Raw genomic sequence first — 21,372 nt, forward strand, 5'->3', positions numbered from 1 at the left:
GTTCTGGAAAATGGTGGCGCTGGAGACTAAATGGTTCCTGGTGATTTCACACCTAATTCTTCACCTTAATTCCTAATTCTTTTGCAGTTAACATGCATCTTTTCTTCTCCACATGTTTTTGACTGACCCTGCTGACCCACTGAGCATTTTGCTGTCCAATGGTTATGCATTAACGTTGCAATTTCTAGTATTGTATTAGTTTTGAATATTGCTCATGGGCATTTAATAATTTTTGACTTTCAGTCTGAGTTAAATCTCTTTTTTTGGCTCATTTTATCTGTAAAAGAAAATCTGCATTTTTCACTTCCAGCCTTCATGAATAATTATATATAAATTATAAATGATTAAATACAAGATTAATAGTAGTTCTTAAGATTGATGTCATATGGAATTGGTTAGGGGTGCTCCGATTTATCTGCCGATAATCACGTTGGGATGATTGATCGGCGGTCTCTAAAAAGGCCGATCTCAAGCTGATGACGCAAGGTTTGGCACGACATGCAGCGGCACCGTCTCAGTCTCTCAGCGCGGGTGAAATAATTATAATGCTGAAGGTGAGGTACTCACCTTCATATTTCTTCATTAGATAACTTATAAAGTAATTTTAAAACCTTGTGTGAGACGTAATTTCACAAACAGCGAGATTTTTTCCGTGCTCATGTTAACAGATTAATAAAGCGCGCACACTGCACACGGTTGCTGTCCAGCAGTGCGTTCCACAAGCGGTGCGTCTGCAGCAGAGCAGAGATCGTTTCCGCACCGAGTCTATTTTTGGTGCACTGCAAGAGCTGAATTAAAATAACAGCGCATTTTTTTGCAGTAAATGTGAATATGGATTGACACGAAAATGTAGTAATTACACCATAAATGCATATTATTAAAGTCTACTGTGTTTGTGTTTTTTTGCCTGTGCCTGTGTTTACAGGTTACACATGGCTTTTTGGCTAGGTTTAAAGGGAAAGAACACTTTTAGATAAACAAGGCAATAATAGATGGCACTCGCGGAGGTAGGAAAACAAAGTTCTTTATGAACCGCATGATTGCATTTAATAAAGATTTAAATGCAAAGGAAAGGCAGCAGAGCTGACTATTTCTGTCAATGGTAAGTTTGTGATAATGTAAGAAAAGTAGTTTAAATGTTTTGCCACTTGCTTGAGCAACTTAATATATGCTAATTATTCTGTTCCTGTGGCTCAGTGGTAGAGCATTGCGTTAGCAGCGCAAAGGTTGTGGGTTCGATTCCCAGGGAACACACATACTGATAAAAAATGTATAGCCTGAATGCACTGTAAGTCGCTTTGGATAAAAGTGTCTGCTAAATACAAATGCATAAATACAAATATATGAATCTAAAGTAAATGCAAAAGTAAAAAGCATTGAATAATGTGTTGCTTATATTTATTGTGCTTAAACATGTCTGTGAAAGATTGTATTACTGTACTGTGTGAAAAAAGAATTGCAATGCTGAAAAAGCATATTCAGTGACAATGTTTGGATTTGAAATCAAACTAATGGATAAATGTTGTGTTTGTTGTAAACAGCCATGGATCAGTAGCGGACTCCTGTGTGAAAGCACAGTCCGTGCTGCTTCCCCTCTCACAAGAGTCACCTAAGAGGGGAATTCCCTCCATTTTCAAAAATTCAGGCCCTGAATAAATGTCTAAAAATCCTGATTGGAGTATCACTATAAATAGTTATAAATAATAAAAAGAAGGCTTTAAAAAGATAGGTATCGGCAGATATTGCTTTCTGTGATCGGCGATCGGTGATTGGCCTCAAAAATCCTGATCGGAGCACCCCTAGAATTGGTACAATGTGCTGGGAAAAAAATATGATCAGAATATCAACTTGCATAACAATTATGCATGCACTGTATTTTTCCTCTTCTGCTGTCGAGGTAATGCAAGGAATGTTGGGATTGGTTGTCAAGGCAGCCAATCAGCATTTTAGCAGCCTCGTCTATGATTGGCTTATTGCATATTATGGCATATTGTAACGCTGGGTTGTGGTGAGCAAGCGAGCCGTTGCCATTAGGCATTTAGAGAGCACCGAGGGCGGGCATCAGGTGAGCAAGCTAGTGAAACATTGCACGCGCAAAAGAGAAGGTCTGCACACATCGAAAAACGTATTTGAAATGCAAAATTGATTTCCGTGCGCTCGAAATACCTTTTTCTCTTTATTCTTTGCGAGACAAACATTTTCTCCCCAAAACTCAGTTTGCGCGCGTGCAAAACTCACTTTTGAATTGTGGCAGAGATGTAATCCCATAAAATCGGAAGCAGCTTGATGTGAAGATCAAACTCCTTTAGGTGCTTTTTGAGGCTTTAAGGGAAAACAAAGCATAGATTTTTTTTATAGTTTGTTCAAGGCTTTTTAAGTGAAGTACGTTTTATTTTTATTGTATAAAAATAGAATTAGAATTAACATTTAACACTATTTGCTTAAAGTAGTCTTGTGTTTGATGAAAAATATACCCAAAAGTTGAAGATTTTTTATTTTTTTTTGTGGTGTACCATTCATCAGTGTCTTTGCAAATATACACGATTACTATAAACTGACGTGACGGTGATTAACCTAATTCTTTTGTTGCTATACATAAATATACATTTGCATAGTCGGGCGAACATAATAGCCCGATTTTGTAAATGTGGCCAATTATATTCACATTGAGCACCCAGTTTGCGCTTGTCTATAATTTAAATTAATAGCTTACATTTACATATTTAACCCAGCATTTTTTAGAGTGTATAGTGCATAATAGAACAAATTGTTGACAATGCTTGAAAATTGTCAGGGATTCAGCATTCCGGATGGGGGCGGGAAGGTCATTCCATAAGCCAGGAACAGTGAACGAAAATGTTCTGGAAAGTGATTTTGTGCCGTTCTGTGATGGTACCATGAGGCGTTGCTCACTTGTAGATCTCAGGCTTCTCTGCAATAGCAGAAATACGCCTTTTTAATGACAGTAAAGGTCTGTGTATAATAAAATTATATTGAAATAAGGAAAAAAATAATTAAGAGATTGTTCAGTTTAGTTTTATACATACATTATTATATCCATATATATTTTATTCTAATGTCACAAATAATATTCTCAAGGTTTACTGGGTTTTATTCTTTTCTGGAGGGGATGTAGATTTGTAAGAGTGAGTGGAAGTAGGAGGGTGCTAAGCCTGGGGCTGTTCTATACACAAGAATCAATGTTTTGAACTTGATGCAAGCCGCAACTTGTAGCCAATGCAGGGAGATAAAGAGAGGTGTGACATGGGCCCTTTTGGGCTCGTTGAAGATCAGATGTGCTGCTGCATTCTGAATCATTTGTAGAGGTTTGATTGCGCATGATGGAAGTCCTCTTTTATTCTTTTGTAGTATGGGTTTGGTGAAGTGTACTAAAAACAAAAAAAAGTTTTCCAAACTGACCCACAACCTAGTCAGTTTGTACATAAAGTAATTAATTAATCAACTCATTCATCATGTGAGACCCTTAAATTTTGAGTGTTGTACCGGTGCAATGACAAATCGGGTCCTCCCTATCCGTTAGGCTAATTATTATCCTAAATACATAATTTAAAATGCGTATGGCTTACTATACACTCTAAAAAATGCTGGGTTAAATATAACCCAGCGCTTTTTAGAGTGTATAGTGCATAATAGAACAAATTGTTGACAATGCTTGAAAATTGTCAGGGATTCAGCATTCCGGATGGGGGCGGGAAGGTCATTCCATAAGCCAGGAACAGTGAACGAAAATGTTCTGGAAAGTGATTTTGTGCCGTTCTGTGATGGTACCATGAGGCGTTGCTCACTTGTAGATCTCAGGCTTCTGGAGGGGATGTAGATTTGTAAGAGTGAGTGGAAGTAGGAGGGTGCTAAGCCTGGGGCTGTTCTATACACAAGAATCAATGTTTTGAACTTGATGCAAGCCGCAACTTGTAGCCAATGCAGGGAGATAAAGAGAGGTGTGACATGGGCCCTTTTGGGCTCGTTGAAGATCAGATGTGCTGCTGCATTCTGAATCATTTGTAGAGGTTTGATTGCGCATGATGGAAGTCCAGCCTAGAAATGACAAGGGCCTGGACAAGAAGTTGTGCAAACTGTTAATTTACATTATGTACATTATATATAATTTACATTTTGATTTTTTGTTTGTTTGTATTCTGTAAAGCTGCTTTGGAAATTATGTTAAATAAAATGCATCAAAGTATAAATAGAAACGTCTCTAATGTTCACCAGATTCTCCTTTATTTCTAACTGCTTGTCTTCATTTAAACTGTATTTGAATACAAAACAGTAATACTTTGAAACTTTAAAGTGTTTGTTTCACCTTTTATTCTTACTATTGTACTGAATTCAAATTTTGAGCATTTAGGGTGTTTACTAGCTGCTGTTTGGTGCACTTTACAAATATTAACAGGTATTAGGTGATTGTAGTATTTTAGATATTAAGAGGAAAAAAATGCATTTGTATGTCTGTCTTGCATTTTCCATTTAGTATTTCTGCATCACAGCAATATGCATTCTAGGATGTAAAATAGAGGAGGTTAGACATGACCAAAATGAATTTGGGTAACATTAAAGCCACGCTTTGTGAAATAGTGGGGGTAACAGATTTCGGTAACCCATTATGCTGCCTTGTCAGATTTAGTGTTCCTGCTGTATGTCTGTAGTTGTTCACATCAGAGCAAAATATTTTCTAAATTACAGAAAAGAGGACTTTAGACATTACCAGGGTAGCTTTGTATAAAATTAAAACTTTTCTGTGTGAAATAGAGAGGGGTAACAGATTTTGGTAACCTGTTATGGTGCCCTGTAAGATTCTGTGACCCTGCTGTGTCTCTGTGTCTGTTCACATAAGAGTAATATGCTATCTAGGATATAAAATAGAGGAGGTTAGACATCACTAGAGTGAATTTGTTTAACATTAAAGCCATTTTGTGTGAAATAGTGCGGGGTAACGGTAACCTGTTATGCTGACTTGTTGGATTTGGTGACCACTGTATGAATTCTAAAATACATGAGAGACAAATTTAGTAAAATTCCTTTTAGAATATGAAAGAGAGGAGGTTAGCTATCATCAGAATGAATTTGGGTAACATTAAAGCCACTCTGTATGAAATAGAGGGGGTAACCATTTATTTATTTATTTTAATAAATGAATCTGTTTTACAGCACCACTGATTTGACACGTCTATTTCACCACAGCATTTCAACAGACACCCCCTTCACTCTGCCGTGCTCTCAATAATGTGCATGAACGCAGGCATATTCTTGTACAAACATTTACTGAACAAGTGACCTGTGGTCACAGATTTCTTTCATCTGCGTTCAGTGTTAAACACAGATTCTTTTCTTAAAAAATCCTATGAACATTAAGTGTGATCCCTCTCTGTTTACAGTCCAATGCCAAATTAAAAACTTATATTTCTTATTCTAATGTTGCCACTGCTGGGGTTATACATACTTCTTAATAAAGATTGCAGATTGACTCTGAATGTAATATTCATGTCTACGTTCTTTAGGTTTTCCATCAGTGTGATGTGGGTCAGAAAGGTTATTTGTCCAGAGAAGATCTTAAGATAGCGGTTGTCATGCTTTTTGGATACAAGCCATCAAAGGTACAGAAAATAATCAGAATCACTTGCTTGATATTCTCCAAAATATACATTTACTGTCTCTTTAACTGACATCCGCTGTGTTCTGAAATTCTGAAATTCTATTCTGGGATGTTGACGAGTGATATTCGATTCCCTGAATCAATCGTTCTTTTGATTTGGATCTTCTCAATGACTGAACGGTTGAATGGCTCTGGTTGAACTGATTCACATAACTGATTTGAACGATTCATTCAGGAATCAGATGGACTGAAATCAATCTGAGCCGTGCTGTGTATGCCGTCAACTCATGATAGCATTAAAAAAAATGTGTACTGTTTTTATGTAACATCAAACAGATAACCTCAATTTTCCAAATTTGCATGTGGGCATTCAGATGCTTATTTTTTGGTTTGGAACAACATTCAAGTATTTTCGCGCAGTACAGTTCAAGTGCGCAAAAATCAACACAAAATAAAAAAAGCCATTTGGAAATAGCCTATCATCTAATCGGTCTTTGTCAGTCAAGTGCGTTTATTATGTGTGACACCACAGAGGCGCCATTTTGAAGGTATTGTTGCATTGAGCAGTGAACTGAAAGTATATAGAGCAGTACAGTAAATACCAATTAAATCGTCAAACTGGAGAAACTGAAGCAAACCAAATAGATACGACACCGAGATAATTTCAGCAAAGATTTCAGGAACCGTAATTTATATAAATTGTCATTGATTAACAATACTGATCAATGAGTTTTAAGATGCAACAACATTGCACAGTAACAACATTCAGCATCTTCTGAAGTCTACTGAAGATACTGATATTTATGTGCATACAGTTGCAGTGCAGATGCACTGGCAACTTGCTCTCGAGTGTTCACGGACCGTCTTTGACATTCCAATATGGCGGACGGCTTGCGTATAGCTGCCTATAGAAACAGCCACTAATAGGGCATCTAGCTATACATATCTATGTCGATAACTACCAGTGGATCTATGTCAACAGTTTTACTGAGTGAAAACATGTTTACAATACTTACATAGTGACAACTATTTCAGTGTCAAGTATATATTTATTTGACTGACTTGTGGAATAATAATTTTAATCAGAAAGGGATTGGCGATTTTTAAAAAAACTATTTAGAGTTTTGAGTCATTTTTTTGTAGTTTGTTTATATATTTATATTTATAATATAACATTAATTTTATATTTTCTCTTGCAGTCAGAGACAAATGTTTTGATGGAGAATGGCACTATTAAAGACTGTCCAGGTAAGGACATAATATAGTACTTGTCATATTGAATTACTGCATCACAGTTTGCTGTACAGTTGTAGACATGCCAGCCCAATGCTGTGTATTTTAGTGTTTTGCAATTCACCTTCAGCAGATGCTCAACCCACATGTATTTGCAGTCCAAAATTATATGCACAATTTCGCTCCTGATTTATTTTTGTGGAAAACCAAATTTTATACCGCTCAGGCAAATTGAAAGGAAAAGGAGCTTGACTTAGATACTGTGTAATCTTTTTACTCATTGCCAGTAATGAAATCCTGACAAACAGCGGTAAATAATGTTGCCGTGAAATGCATACAGGATTTCTACAGGCCCTTTTGACAGACAGAAACACTGAGGAAAATGGGGGTTTGGCAGGACAGCATTTTGAGGGAGACATTAAATGGTTGAAGACCTAGATTAGTAAGTAATTTGTTTCTTGTTTTATCCCACAAGCAAATTGCTTTTGTGCGCTGCCCTGTGGGAAAGCATAAGATAATCTAGTTAAAGTGGCATGTTTTGAGTGATGAAATATTCCACCATTAAATCTTGCTCAGAGCAAATGGTGAATTAAATTGCCCCTCTTTTGAATTTCATGTGATTACTAAATTAGTGATGGTCGGGAGGAGAGGGTTGCTGGTTGTGATGTGGGAGGCTTGACTAGACTCAATAGTGAAATGCTCTGGCAGGCTCATTCCATGCAAAAGAGGCCGCTTAAGGCTTCAGTGCACTGTTGCCAACTCTCACGAGACAAGTAGGCAAACCTCAAAAATCAGCCCTATATTATTTGATTATTTATTATCATCAATATTATTTATTATCAATTATTTATTACCAATAAATGAGCCTGCAACATATTAAATGAAACCATGAGGGAGAGGAGGGGGCGGAATGTTTGATGAATTACGCTACAGCACTTATATTATTGCACTGATTGGCTATTAACTGTGAGCAGACAAAGTGTCAATCAATGCATTGGAGAATACATTGAACATAAATGTAAAGAAACAAAGTCGTTTGTCAGATTTTCCTAACAAGCAATCATATTTTTTAAAATAAGCCCAAAAAAAACCGCAACCTGCAACCCAGGATTTTTTCACGCAACTTAACAAAAAAATGAAGCCCAAAGTCGCATATTATAAGCAGACTTGGCAACTCTGCTTCAGTGCTACATGGTGTTCACAATACTACTGCCACTTGTCTGGTCCACTCACCCCCTTGTCTCTGTCCTTCTCTTTATCTCACTCTCTTTCGTTTTTTTTTCACTAGTGAAATAAGCAAGAAACGGAGGAAAGGTCACACAGCTAGCTATCACCTAATTGCGGTTTCTAGTGCATCTATTTTTATCACAGAGGCATGAAAGCTTCAGGATGTGAGAAGTCGTTGATTCAGAAATCCCTCCACAATGGTAACTGATAAATATGTAATATCAGATTTTTGGCCCTTTTGTTAGGGATACAATGCAAGGCTCAAACTCGCCTTGCCCCCATGAGCGCCACAGGTTAATATGTCAGAGCACATGTGGTAACCACTAGGCCTTTGAATAGTTTGAGTGGTTTTAGTTTATTGATTCATAAGTTGCTTACATTTGTCTGCAGCATTTTTATAGGAATACTTTTAAATATTTTAAATTTTTGGTGTGGTACAAACAAACTGTTATGCATCATTTTGTGGACACCATTATAATTCATTAAAGGGGTCATATGATGCAATTTAAATTTTTCCTTTCTCTTTGGAGTGCTACAAGCTCTTGGTGCATAAAGAAGATCTGTAAAGTTGCAAAGACTAAAGTCTCAAATCCAAAGAGATATTCTTTATAAAAGTTAAGAGTCAACCACGCCTACCTAAAACGGCTCGTTCTAACACGCCCCCACATATCTACGTCACAATGTGGGAAGATTTGCATAACGCCGCCCAAATGTTCACGCAAAGAAAGAAGGTGTAAGTTTTATTCTCGCTGTAGTTTTGTTGTTGCCGCCGCCGCCATGTCGTGAAGGTGCTGTGTTTCGTTGTGAAAGCGAAGCTACTTTGGTTGGCCTTCCAAAAGAGGACGATATCCGCTTTGTCATGCCTGGAGCTGATCCGTGCTGGTCGCTGAGGAAATACATCAACTTCGCGCTGTCGATCACCGGATCGGCTTTCACCGTGGACGAAGCGGAGTCCAGCCCGGGGTCGTCACATGTGGTTGCTGCAGGCATGTTCTTTTTAGCAGCATCATATGACCCCTTTAAGAAGTGCTAAATTATTAGACATTTCAGTGTGGCACATATCTCCTGCTATTTGTGTATTTTCAGTGTGCATAAGAGTAGGGATGCATGATCTTATCAGTACCAGATTTCTTTTCTATTTATTGGTATTGATCGATTTGTTGATATTGACTAATTTCCCCTATTCTTTCATTAAGACTACCTTTGCCATCAAATAGTCGGTTAATCTTAATCAGTTAAATTTGAAAGATTTTTTTTCTTTTATGTTGCCATTCACGGGTTTATCTCCCCTAAAAGTGAACATTGAGTTATTTTAGTTTTTACAGTTTTTGTAATTTAGACTAAAATATCAATTTATATTAATTTATTATTAACCAATTATCTGTTGACACAATTGTGCTTAATTATCTGTATTTTAATTATCTGTACATCCCTGCATAAATAGCCAGCATTTGTTCAGAATACTAGAGGAAAACTCAGAAAATGTTGAAGCCCTATATATTGAACTGCATTCAGATTCATGCAAATGTAAACATGGGCTCTTCCCAGGCTTTGTATGACAAATATTTGTTTATGATGGGCCTTGATTTGAAAAGCCCAGCCAAATGCTTGACTAACCAGAATGGAACAGTAGATTAGATCTTAAGGTTTACATTTGGTCTTTGATTCTCCAAAAATCTTCTTATATTTAGGCTATGTAACATTCAGCATCCATGTAATGTTTGTATCCTAGCATCCACCCTGGGCTGGAACAGCTCAGGGACAGTCCGAAGTGAAAAGGGAGGAAGGAGCACATCAAATCAGAGATGTCCATAATTTTAAATAAGAGCTCAAGGCGAGAACAGTGTTGCACATTTTCCTGTGTGTGTGTGTGTGTGTGTAAGTCAAGCAGTGGCCTGTTCTGCTAAATGATTCACGCAAAAGAGGAGAGAAGATGTGAGGATCAGAGGGAAGGGGAGGGCGGTGTGAAGAAAACCAATTGAAGAAAGAAGAGTGTAGCGTCTGGACCAATCAAACACACAATATATATTTTGTTAGCTATATTTAACAAATACTCTGTAACACCCCTCAGTTAACAAGCCATATGAGGACCTATGGACCCTTCCCCCGAAATGCGTAACACCCTAGGAAAGCCGAACAGGCCCCTGGTCCCCATGGCAACTAATGCTGATACCACTGGTTTTATGACCCCGAGGAATGTGAGCAGAGAGAAAATCACTGCATGTTCCATAGCAAGAGGCACAATGCACAGTAGAAATGGACTTTTCTAATTAATTATAACTAGTTATGATTAATTATTCATATTTCCCTTATGAGTTGATTCGCTACAAGAGCATAGAAAGACCCCAAGGTAGTGAAGATCGTAGAGAGGCAGAAATTATGAAAGGGATGGGAAGGACGTATAGACCACCCAGTTGACACATGCTTGACTGATGGGCTTTGTATCACAGTGAATGTCAGTCAGCCCTGATCTGGCTTCCTGCATGAGCATTGTTTAAAGGCAGGAGGGGAACAGAGAGAGAGAGATGGGATTTAAAGAGGTCAGCACAGCTCTTTGTCTTTAATTTGTTGCCAAACATGCTGTCTGGCATATGTGTAAACCTGTGCACGTCTTCTTTTTATTTTTTTGTAAGAGAGTGTGAGTTTTAGGGTATTAAAAACTGAACTAGGTACATATGTACTGTGCGTCCATAAGATACTTTTAGAATTTCATTCAGATATGTGTTTAATAGATTTCATGGCTATGTGATGATTAAAAAACATATATCGCTTATGTGGTGTTTAAAATCTCTGTAGGCCAAAGTTGTCCTGATTCTATCAGAATTTGGCAGCACACATTAAAGTCAACGTGAAATGAAAATTTCATGTATTCAAAATTTGTGTATCTTGTACACATTAGAACACATTATGTCTAATGTCTAGAACACATTAGTAACCACATAGCAGAACCCTGACAATCACTTTAGCATTGTGGTTGTGTTTCTTTTGGTCAAGCACAATATTTTTTCTTCAGGAAAAAGTACAACTCTGCTTACTAACTTGTTTTAAGAAAACAGTCCTTTCTGTGTTCATGTAGTATTCTTTTATCACTTGGCGTGAGATTCTCAAAGGACATATTACAGCGTGTTTTGGCATGACTCGAAGTGCAGTGGAACCATCATGTCTGTCCTTGGATATCTTAATTAATTAATGCTTTTCCCAATAGAGGTTTATCCCCCAGTTTCTCAGCCATCACTGTCAGCGTGGCCCACCCAGATCCCCTCGCCAAACTCTCTCTGTAGGTTTGGTGTTTTGCGAGAATGCTGTAGAACTCCCCAGCCTACCTTTTTCATCTCAATAACAGCACTCAGAGAAAAAATGACTACCCTGCAGGCAAGAGGGAAAGATATTACTCCTTTAAACACAGTGCTTTCAGATGACTGCCATGTAAAGGAAGAGCATGCACTTCAGACGAGAGCTTTGTCATAAACCCAGTATTCTTTCTCTACCTCTTTTTCTCTTTCTCTGAAAGGGGTCCTGCTGGAGCGGTTTGCATCTCTCATGGGGAGGAAGATGTCAGCAGAAGATCCATATGAGAAGACAAGGCAGATCTTCAGAGCATTTGATGTACACTGTATGTTCCTCCTCTCTTTCTCTCCAGCATTCTGCGTGTTTAACACTTTTGCTTCAATACATTTAAGTTGATACAAAATTAGACTGAAAATGCTAAAGAGTCGCGAATCAAAGGCGTGGAAAATTTCCGGTAAATTTCCGGAAACTTTCCAAAAATCCCTGGAATATTCCAAAAAATCATGGCAAGTTTCAAAAATTTCTGGAATGTTTCCGAAATTTACTGGAAATTTTCCACCTTTTTGCAACCCTAGTTGAAACACAGATTTTGGGATTGTCTTTTGTGCAAGTACAAAGCATATGCAAATTAAATGTGTTTTTTTAGCTGACATATTTCAAGTGCAAATAACAAAACAGTGCAAGCGACAAGTACTAAGGTGGGTATGAATATGTGTGACATACAGTACTAAGTTTAGGCCCCATTAGGCAAGGAGAACTAGAAGTAAACAATGTTAGAGGCCTAGAATAACTGTGAACAAATCACAGTCTAGATTTAACACCGGCAGGAGGACAGATGTGAACCTTGTTGAGCTGATTGGCTTCTAGCTTTGTCATCAGATTCAGTGATGGGTAATATCAGCAGTCTTTCCTACTGAAACCACTAATATAGCAGCAAGGAGCAAAGTTAAATTGGGAATTGAGTTTCTGCACAGTTCAGAACCACAGTTCACGTTTATTGACCAAATTAGTTGTGCAAGAAATTAGACTTGGTGGTCTGCAGGTTTTTTAGTTCCTGTAACTCAGCTGGTAGAGCGTGTTAGAACGTCTAGGGTTTCTATTCCCAGAAAAGAAACATACATATTGGCAAGAGATGTACCTTGAGTTGCTTTTTGAATAAGTGTGTGCTCACTGTATGCAATGCAAGGTGCACTTGTCTCAGGGAAGAAAAACATTGTTTTTAAACTATTATTTTCTAAACAAAGGTCGGTGCTTTTGTCAGCTGTTATATTTGGTAGCAAATTTCTAATGTGTAGTTTACACACGATGGTGGTAGTAATCCCTGTTACTGTGTTTATGACTGCAGTTTTAAAAGAGACCTGTTGTAACTGGGAAGTGTTTTCAGTATTGCAGTTTTATTTTATTGCAGTAGAGGGCGCCATGTGTCTTTTTTTTTTTTTGATGTGCTGTTTCTATCATGCAATGAATATGCTCCATCCTGGTAGTCCCCCAGGTTGAATCTGCTCAGAATGGTCGAGGGATCTTATTTCATTAACCCTGCTGACCCGCCGTTACAGAGGAAAACCAAAAGGGTCTGGCTGCAGCTGGCGCTTGCACTCTCAGACGTGCATTCTCAGGCTTGCACTCTCAGACACTTGCACTTCCGCTAGCGACGTCACTTGCAGTCTTTATTATTTTTTATTTTGTTCTATTTATTGATTAAGTTTTGTTTGAATCTCTCAACATTTTACAACAGTAGCCAGGTGGTGAAGACAAGAAAAAAGAAACTAAATTACGAAGTCACTTGCAGTCGCCACTTGCACTCTCCGCTACCTGCGACGTCACTTGCAATCGACACAAATCGTGCGTGTTGCCAGTGGAGACAAGACGCTGTGGTGATTAAACGATTATTTATTTTATTTTATTTATTTATTTAGTCATTTATTAGAGGCTTTTATCCAAAGCGACTTACAAATGAGGACAACAGAAGCAATCAATTGTAGTATTAAAACAACTAAAAACAGATCCAAAACTAAAAGCTAAAACTTTATAAATACTACCTATACACATTTTAAAAATAAAGAGATTAAATAAAAATGACAAATGCATACAACGAAATTTCAAAACTTAACATTTAAAAGAAAAACAAAAAATAAAGCTAAAAACAATTCAAAATATTAAAGAACAAAAGGTACTGTATAAGAGTATAATAATGATTCTAACATAACACTAAGCCAAACACACAAAAAAACAACTACATATGTGTATGTACAACCTCACACACATACATATATATATATATATATATACACATTTATAAATTATAGAACAAAATAAAAAATAAAAAAGACTGCAAGTGACGTCGCTAGCGGAAGTGCAAGTGTCTGAGAGTGCAAGCCTGAGAATGCATGTCTGAGAGTGCAAGCGCCAGCTGCAGCCAGACCCTTCTCAGGAAAACGGGTGTGTTTGAGCAGAATATTTATACATGTGAAGACTGCCTCTTCAGTAGATGTTCGATGGACCCATTATTGCCTGAAGCTGACTCTCTCGTTCACTTTCTGTTTATCTAGGTATCTCATTTGCTTTCTCAGACTGCTTTCAAATATCTCCGACTTCCTGTGAGCCTCCCAATCAGGATTTGGAGCATTTTTACATCCTCCCAGGACCTAAAATAGTCTCCAGCAATAAGTAGTAGGCATTTAAAAAATACAGTTGGCTTTTAATTAGAATTGTGAATGTTAATGAACCATCAAATTCATCTCGAGGACCAAATTGCTGTGAGCGAGTTCATTCAACCCTTGTGCGAATTCTGAGCGACCTGAAAATGAGCTAATTTTAGAACCGAGATTGGAAGTCAGATTCTGACTTAAATAGATTTGTAAATCAGCACTGAGAAATGATAGTGCTATAAAGTACACTTTGTATGAAATCTGGATCTTTTTAAAAATGAAATTGGCTTTAGAGATTCACCGATCAACCAGCCAGGGACTGGAATCAGCCGATTTTCCACATGATCGGCCCAGACAGATGACCAGCCGGTTAGTCGCACGTCTTGCTGATTCTGAGCCGGTCCGTGAAGATGACACAAAGTTCACAATTTGTAATAAGATTAACGCTTGAGTGGGACAAGTAGATTTTTAAAGGGGCAAGTGAGAAGCCTGATTAAAACGTCAATAACAAAAATAACTAGGGAAGCACTGAAACTTGGCATCCAGAAATTTTCGCACGAGAATTCAGGTGTGCAGCCATAATCAGTACCTGAGATTATCATTGTCATAGTTTGTATGTTGTTGACTTCGCATGTCACCATTGCGGCTGGTTAGAATAAAAACTCAGATTAACATGGATGGTGTCGTGGCGCGTGTAGTTAGGACACATTGTAAAGGTCCTTGCATACTGAGTCCGAAATTTTCTTATGTGTTTTTTCGTATTTGTCATCCTAAAATATGTCACGCACAGAAACCTTGCACACTGAACACACTGAGTCTGATGCATATTAAAGGGTTAGTTCACCCAAAAATGAAAATTAGGCTGTGTTTTACTCACCCCCGAGGCATCCTAGGTGTATATGACTTTCTTCTTTCAGACGAATCCAGTCGGAGTTATATAAAAAATTGTCCTGGCTATTCCAATCTCTATCATTGCAGTCAGCGGGTGTTGCAGTGCTTCAGTCCAAAATAAATAAAAAGCGCCCATCCATAAAAAAAAGTGTCTCACACAGCTCCGGGGGGGTGAACAAAGGCCTCCTGTAGCGAATCGATGCATTTTTGTAAGAAAAAAAAACATATTTAAAACATAATAATCAATTTAATCTAGCTTGCTAATTAGAAGTACAAAACGAGGATTTGTAAAGAAGAATGTCAGAGGATTTCGATATAAGCCAAGAGGAGACTGGTTTTCCTTTGCTAAAGTAAGGAAACTTTGCTTCCTCCTGTAAACAAACATTGGTTTTCACGAGACTCACCTACGCATGCACAACGCTGACCTCATACGTCATCCGCTGCTTCCGTGTACAACTGTTGGCGCAAGCTAGATTAAAGTGATTATTACGTTTTGAATATTGAATATTTTCTTACAAAAACGCATCGATTCGCTACAGGAGGCCTATGTGATTTTTTTGCATTGAAAAAAAGTAGATTTTTGTTTGTATATGCTGTCAATTATAGTTCTTAGAAAGAAAATCAGAAGGACAACTGTCAGGCAGGTGTTCTCCAGCAGAGCTTACATGCAAGCAAAGTGTCTTAATAATTTCAGCAGTTCCCAGATTGATTGTCTTTGTTCCTCTGCCAGCTAAGCTTAAACCCTCTGTCCTGGCTTTCTCTGCCTGATGTTCCTGTCAGACTGCCAACAGAGGCAAGTCCTCTCCTATCTGCGGCTGAACAGTTTGAGCTGGATGAGATGTTTGACTGTTTCATCTGCGCCATCACCCCCGTCCTCATCTTCAATGGGGACGCGCTGGAAGCTAAAGCGCGCTGAAGTGCGTCGCTCCCATTCAGAGCTGAAGTGGCCGCCTGCCTGGTGACAGAGCATGCTCGGTGCAGTTGGAAACCCTCCCGGTCTCACCTGGTGTGAAAGTGAGCTGAGTTCCCTGCCGATTCCTGCTCATGCATTGATGTCAAAACATTTGTTTTCTTGTGCATTCAGCGAATAAATCATGCAATTATGCACCTTTCTAACACTTCAGATCCTTTTACATATGAGATGTGACATTTTTCTAGATTTGCACAGGTCCTGTGGTTTCCGCAGGTGTCCGCTCTCATCCCTATTGCCGTGGCTGTGGAGGGCAGTGTTTGGTTACGCTTGGTGAGCTTGTTGTCGGGTCCGACATGTTGACATGCATGTCACAGTGCTCCGCGACCCCCACCACCCCCCATAATCCCCTCGCTCAGTGCGCCGCTGTGCCTCTCATCAATTCAGCAGACAGGCTAAACAGATTCCACTCTCAGCTCTGACTTTGGATGCGAGCGCTCTAAACTTCCTCTTGGGAGCCATTTCCTGCAAATCAAAGTCCTGCGTGCCAGCCGCTGAGAAGAAGGCACAACAAGCTGTTCCTTTGAGCTTTCTGGAAGAGGCTCCAGGAGACACTCTGAGATCTCAGCCGGTCTTACTTCTCGCTCTCACAATATCAGGCAAAAAACTGCAAGTGGACTTAGGTATACTTCATTTTCCACGCCGACTTGCGCACTGTTAAATGTGTAAGCTTTTCAGAGTGTACTCCTTTGACCATGAGTGTGGATGGACACATCTGGTGAACCATTCTTTTCAAGTGCTCAGATCATTCACACATGCACTGTTGTAGTGCTGGGCAATTTTTCTGATTTTATTGAATAATTAGATTTTTTAAATTCCTTTTTTCACTGTTTTGAATAAAGAGAAGCAAATATTACAATTAGACATGTTGATGATACGCCAATGGTTACAGTTAAGAGAAAAAAATGTAAAACATATCCATAGTCCTAATCGGGTATTCACACAGAATGTTTTTTTGGAAAAAAACAAGACACAGGCAGTGGAATGAAAAAAAAAAAAGCAAGGTTATGAGATGCGAATTGAACTTCTTTTTTAAACTTGAGCACTGCATATTAGAATGCCATTTAATGCACCACACACTACAAGAGACATAAGACGCTAGCACAACGGTCAAGCACATCCACCAAGTGTGGTCAAACATTCTGAAAAAATCGAGATTTTTTCACAGACTCACAAACTGGGCTGTATTCTGATGGTGTGTGTGAACCTCAGCAGACTAAACTGATGATGATAATTACGTTACACACAGACAGTCTGTGAGCCAGAACAGAACGCACACAAGGGAAGGTATACTTTTGGCTTTATCCTCCAGCCTTTTAGTGGCTGGAACAAGCAGAGAAAGCTGATTTTATTCCTTAAGATAAGCAAAAATAATGAGAGAGCGCTCTCAGGTGTGCTTATCTCATCCTCTTTGCTTGATCTCATGCAAGTGTGGCGCTCTAATAAAACACCCGGCCCTGCAGTGAACAACTTTTTGATGTTTTAAAGTATTAGTCTTGTTAACTCTTGCTCTGGGTTTGTGCTCTCTACAGGTCGTGGCTTCTTGAAGCTGGATGACTTCAAAAGCGCCTTCAAGCGAGTTGCCCCTCGTCTGCCGGAGAGGACTGTGCTGGAGGCTTTCCGGTAAGAGTTCAGGTTCACGGCCTCTCTGTAGATGCATCATTCAGAGGGTTCTCTGATCGCTCATGTTTCCATCATCTTTCTTCTTGATTTCCTTTTCCAAAGTAGATTACAAAGGCAGATGGATGTAATTACACCGTGAATGTGTAGTCAGAAAGGGATTTTTGCACCCATCAGTCAGAGCAGGCCTCCCACTTCAACCTCAGCAACAAGCTTTTGGCCAGAGCTTTGTTACTCGAACTCCTCCAGTGTGAGGGAAAATGTTTGATACAGTCCCATGTGAGAGTAGCACATTTCTGAGAGTCTGGAGGCTTGCGGTGTTGAGATCTGGCTGCTCATTAGGGTGAGAACAGTTCCTTTGTGCCATGCTCCCTGTTGAGTTTCTCAGCCCCTCTCCACTCCTGTTCAGGCTCCATGGCTACTCCACGTGTCTCTGAGCACCTCATCTTCACCGTCTCACTCAAAACTGCTCTGAACAGGTGGGATTCTGAGTCTGTGCATGCTGTGCGTTCACACCCATTTCAAACAGTTATCACTAGGCCCAGAGCTATCGCTGGATCCCAAAGCCAATACGACATTCGACAATCTCCCACTAAGATCTCTGCATTACTTTCGTACTATGATGTATCTAGAGGTTTCAGCTTGTCCCTGCGTTTGCAGTTATAGTGACACATTATTATCAGCCCTCAGCCGAGTCTCTCTTCTGGGTTTCTACTCCTTTTGAAGAGGTGACGTGGTTATCGTACGCAGTTCTGAGATGGGGGCAATTAATCTCTTTCGTCCTTTGTTTTTTTTAATTAAATGCCACAGTCGTGTCAGAACTGAAGCGCTAAGGGCTTATGTCACGAGAAATCATGTAGCGTGACATTAGACATTCGATTTTGTATCTAGCGACTTCTTATTTGGCATTAGGACTGTAGCTAATGATTATTTTGAAAATCGACTAATATAATGATCCAATATTAATCTGCTATGCGATTAATCACATCTTTTTTTAGAACATCTTGATATTCTTAAAATCCCAAGAGCACTCTGTATTTCTTCACAGTGTTTCCTGTGCCATTTTTTACGAACACAATCTTCTTAATACATCAAAAACATACACCACTACCAGTGTAGTCTGATTTGCAAACAAATAACTTTTTTTTTCTTTTCAATACCATCATTTTTGGTTGTGTTGATTATATCTTTTAGAAAGTGGACTGCATAGTTTGGGCCCAGTTATAATTTTTTGTAAAATTAGTATTTTTGTTAGAAGTTTCCTTGTATAAGGCAATAGCTAAGAGATTTTCTTTCATATGCAGGCGAAAGCTGAATTATACCCAAAAGTAATCTAAATTGGAATATAATTAACTTCAGAAATTATTTTGAGTAAAATATTGCAATTGTTGTTTTAGTATTATTCATATACTATTATATGAAGTAGCTTTTATTTTTATATTTTCAGTTTAAGTTTTAGCACTTTTGTTGCATACTTTTTGGAATTTTATTAGATATTTATATTCTATTTAGCTTTATTTTAATAATTTTTAGTAATTTTAGTACTTCTTTTGTATGTACTTTCGATGTTTAAGTTTATTAAGAATATTAGAATGTATCTAATATTCAATTTATTTCAGCTTTATTTCAGTTTATGAAAACTTTTTTCTTTTTCCCTTTTTTTTTGTTAACTTTATTTTAAGGACCAATTCTCACTAATAACTAACTGCTTATTAGCATGCATATAACTAGAATATTGTCTGTTTATTAGTACTTATAATGCACATATTAATGTCTTGTTCTGCATGACCATGTTTTAGATCCCTTAATCCTACCCCATAACTAAACTTAACAACTACCTTACTAACTAGTATATTGAGGGAAAACTCTTAATTAATAGTGAATATGTGTTCCCTATTCTAAAGTGTTACTTTTTTTATTTGTAGTTAACAATAACACGGTCAACCTAATATTCAACAACAAAAATACGATTGAGCAAATTTTTACTGTCAAATAATGCTGACTTCTCGTTTTAGCTCTGTTTGGCTAAGCTGGTGATTCCCTTTCGTCCTCTCAGGTGTTGACCTTCACCAGTAGATGCGTATCTCCCATTATGAAAAGCCATGTAGATGTTTGACTAAGCAAGAGTAGAGAAGCACCTGGAACAAACAGGAACACTTGGAGCACTCTATGTGTGTGTATTTGTGTCTTTGTGTGTCAGTGTGTGCGCGCTCTGGTCCCCAGCTAGCGCACGTTCAAAGTCATAACCTTCACGCTGCTGTGCCATCTTGTTTTCCTCTCTCCACCTCCTCCGGTTCTCCTCCACCCCATCATCCTGCCACTGCTGACAGAGTGTGGCAGCAAACGGACCGAATGGGAAAAAAATGGAATTCCAAGGAAGAAGTGAAGGAAGAGAGAGAGAGCTCACCTTGAATGTTGTGTTTGGAGTTTATCTGCAAGCCCAGGGCTGTGTTTAGAAAAGATTATCACAACAAAGTGATAAGCGGGAACGTCCGCCTTTGGTGTCTCTTTTAGAGGGTGCATGGGGTGCCCCGTGTGCGTGCAAGCATGTGTGTGCGTGTTGTCAGGTTTGCTCTTCTTTTATACCTTGAGATGAACTGAAGTCTCTCTTTTGAATCTGTGTTTATGTTGCGACCCCGTTGTGAAGAAAAGAGCAACACCCTTTTCCTGTTCTTTTTGGCATAATTATAGCAGAACAATGGAGCGCCCTGCAGGCTTCACACCATTAGCAGACGTGCTGTTGCCTCTTTATGCGCTAGAGATTGATGGACATGTGCTGCCTCTCTGAATGAATGTTAACACCGCCATTTCTCCCCGCTGCTTGTTGCCATGACGACGTGGTACGCAGAGCTGGTGCCATCACACCTTGAGTGCTGCCTGCAGTTGTTTTTCTTTTTTTCCCTTCTTCTTTCACTACTCTCTGTGTTTCTCTTTTGTTGTCACCGTTTCCAGAGCAACTATCTGCCATCACCTTTCCATAAATACCTGCTGCACACACATTCTTACAGTTCTTGAGTTACAAGAATGCAGCGTTTTTTTCCATCTTATTCACTTTATCCTCCTCCCCCTCCACATCGCTCTCGTTCTCTCGCCCGCTGAGGAATCTCAAGTTTCTCATTGTTCTTCTCCTCTCTGATGCCCCAGCTTTAGCCTTGTTGTGCTGACAGACTTGTCCTTACTAATAAGTCTAAAGGAAAAGCCCATTTTGCACTGTACATCCTTTCATTCTCATTTAGTGGAGCTTTTATGTGCATTTGTCGACTGAGCTTCTGTACATCTATTAAACCTGACCACTTTGCATATATCTTCTTTTTCTTGTGAATATATACAGGACTAACTGAAGTCGGAGAATTGTGCCCATGGAGCAGTCAGGTGCTAAAAAGTGTTATGTTGGTTGCTAAAACAAATCTTTTGTTTTATTCGACAATGGTCATTTATGTCAATTGAAAATTGCTTTTTTTTGGACTCTAGTATACAGGTGCATCTCAATAAATTAGAATGTCATGGAAAAGTTCATTTATTTCAGTAATTCAACTCAAATTGTGAAACTTGTGTATTAAATAAATTCAATGCACACAGACTGAAGTAGTTTAAGTCTTTGGTTCTTTTAATTGTGATGATTTTGGCTCAAATTTAACAAAAACCCACCAATTCACTATCTCAACAAATTAGAATACTTCATAAGACCAATAAAAAAAAACATTTTTAGTGAATTGTTGATACACGAGTTTCACAATTTGAGTTGAATTACTGAAATAAATGAACTGGTCCACGACATTCTAATTTATTTGGGATGCACCTGTATATCAAAATCAGAATAATGGTAATTTTTAATAATCGTTTTTATTCATATATACTCATAAATGTAATTTGTTTAGAGA

At 38.5% G+C, this 21,372-nt stretch overlaps 1 protein-coding gene across 2 annotated transcripts in view; it reads left to right on the top strand.

Annotated features, from left to right (window-relative positions):
* Positions 1–21,372, top strand: part of LOC107680765 (EF-hand calcium-binding domain-containing protein 11-like) — a 56,271-nt gene that overhangs the window by 4,463 nt on the left and 30,436 nt on the right. The window contains exons 2-5 of one of the 2 annotated variants that reach the window (XM_016476810.1): positions 5,520–5,615; positions 6,814–6,862; positions 11,586–11,687; positions 17,404–17,494. In XM_016476810.1, coding sequence (XP_016332296.1) covers positions 5,520–5,615; positions 6,814–6,862; positions 11,586–11,687; positions 17,404–17,494 — 338 coding nt within the window. The remainder of the gene's footprint in view (positions 1–5,519; positions 5,616–6,813; positions 6,863–11,585; positions 11,688–17,403; positions 17,495–21,372) is intronic. The other variant, XM_016476811.1, reaches the window with a different exon arrangement.

Source organism: Sinocyclocheilus anshuiensis, unplaced genomic scaffold (assembly GCF_001515605.1).
Source record: "Sinocyclocheilus anshuiensis isolate Anshui unplaced genomic scaffold, SAMN03320099.WGS_v1.1 scaffold869, whole genome shotgun sequence".
Classification (NCBI taxonomy): Eukaryota; Metazoa; Chordata; class Actinopteri; order Cypriniformes; family Cyprinidae; genus Sinocyclocheilus; species Sinocyclocheilus anshuiensis.